This window comes from Austrofundulus limnaeus, unplaced genomic scaffold, assembly GCF_001266775.1.
Source record: "Austrofundulus limnaeus strain Quisiro unplaced genomic scaffold, Austrofundulus_limnaeus-1.0 Scaffold1507, whole genome shotgun sequence".
Classification (NCBI taxonomy): Eukaryota; Metazoa; Chordata; class Actinopteri; order Cyprinodontiformes; family Rivulidae; genus Austrofundulus; species Austrofundulus limnaeus.
Window position 1 is genome coordinate 84,705 of NW_013953909.1, and position 1,243 is coordinate 85,947.

Sequence of the window (1,243 nt, forward strand, 5' to 3'; positions counted from 1 at the left end):
CTGTTATTGCGAAACCGATTGAGTGAAGACAGGTAAATCTACAAAACAGATTAAAAATGTAACGTTAGATTTCACTTTAGTTCACTTTAGAGCGTTTATTAAGTACAGCTGAAATGATTCCTGAAATGATTAGAGTATCTAGATTTTAAAAATTTATGGGGGCAAATTGTCTGCCTCAAGCATTGTTGAATTTACCATTTAGCTCACCATGTTCCAGTCGGGGACCCTAACTTTAGTTTGAAAAAGAAAGTTATGCTATTTATTGGTATGCATCTCTATAAGTGAGTGTAATATTCTTTAATTAAATGTAATCACAGTTTGATTTAACAGTCGTTGTCAAGGGGTCTTCAATATTCAGGGTTTTTTTTCTCTTGTTGTTGTGTGCAATTGATAATCAATGTTAAAATTCAAATGTGTTTGAAAGTACAAAAATCCATTTTTTGTTTTCTTTGGATTCCAGGTTGACAAATGATCAGATATGACACACTATGAGATAAATATTCCATTACTTGCTTTTTATAAGTTGTTCATACTTTTAATACCACTTTTTAAATAATCATTCTTCATTGCTATGATACTTGATTTATGTGGAATGATAAAAAATAAAGAATAACAATGCTAAAGTCACCTAAAAGAAAGTGAAAATAGACAATAGTTTCACATAAAATTTTATTAAGCTTCTTAAGATTTGATTTAGCTTTAATAATTTTTGCTGTATTTCTCATTTTAGTTCTGATGACGATCAGCGCAGCCATCAACTGATGCACTATTTATACACCCAGTGCCAACGACTGTCAGATAATTTCGAGGCTAATCCATCAGAATTTGACTTGGATTTCCTTGAACAACGCTATGAAGAGATCTACAGCATCTTATTACGAGCTCAACAGACTGGAGTCTTCATTAACATTGATGACATTTTGGAAAGTATACAGAGAGTGCTGTACTTAGTAGGTGAAAAAAACAACCACACAGGTGGATTTAAGCCTCCATTGATCGTATCTGGGGGAAGAGGACGGCCATCTTGGGATATTTCGGAAGAGCAACTGAAGTTCCTTTTAGAGTACAATTTCACTGTTCGTGAAATAGGAGAACTGCTCGGTGTGAGCTGCAGCACTGTACGAAGAAGAATGGCTGAGAGCAATCTCTCTGTGAGAATGAGCTACAGCAACATTAGTGATGAAGATCTGCAAAAACTTGTCCAGAATTTTATTATGGAGTGTCCAGACTCTGGAATAAAAAC

General features: G+C 34.3%; 1 protein-coding gene across 1 annotated transcript; it reads left to right on the forward strand.

The window, feature by feature from the left end:
* Positions 1-464: 464 nt before the first annotated feature.
* Positions 465-1,243, forward strand: LOC106535613 (uncharacterized; the record flags this gene model as incomplete). Its single annotated transcript, XM_014032664.1, is given in 1 exon segment — positions 465-1,243. A coding segment is annotated over 1 exon segment (482 nt), but the record flags the coding sequence as incomplete, so codon positions are not given.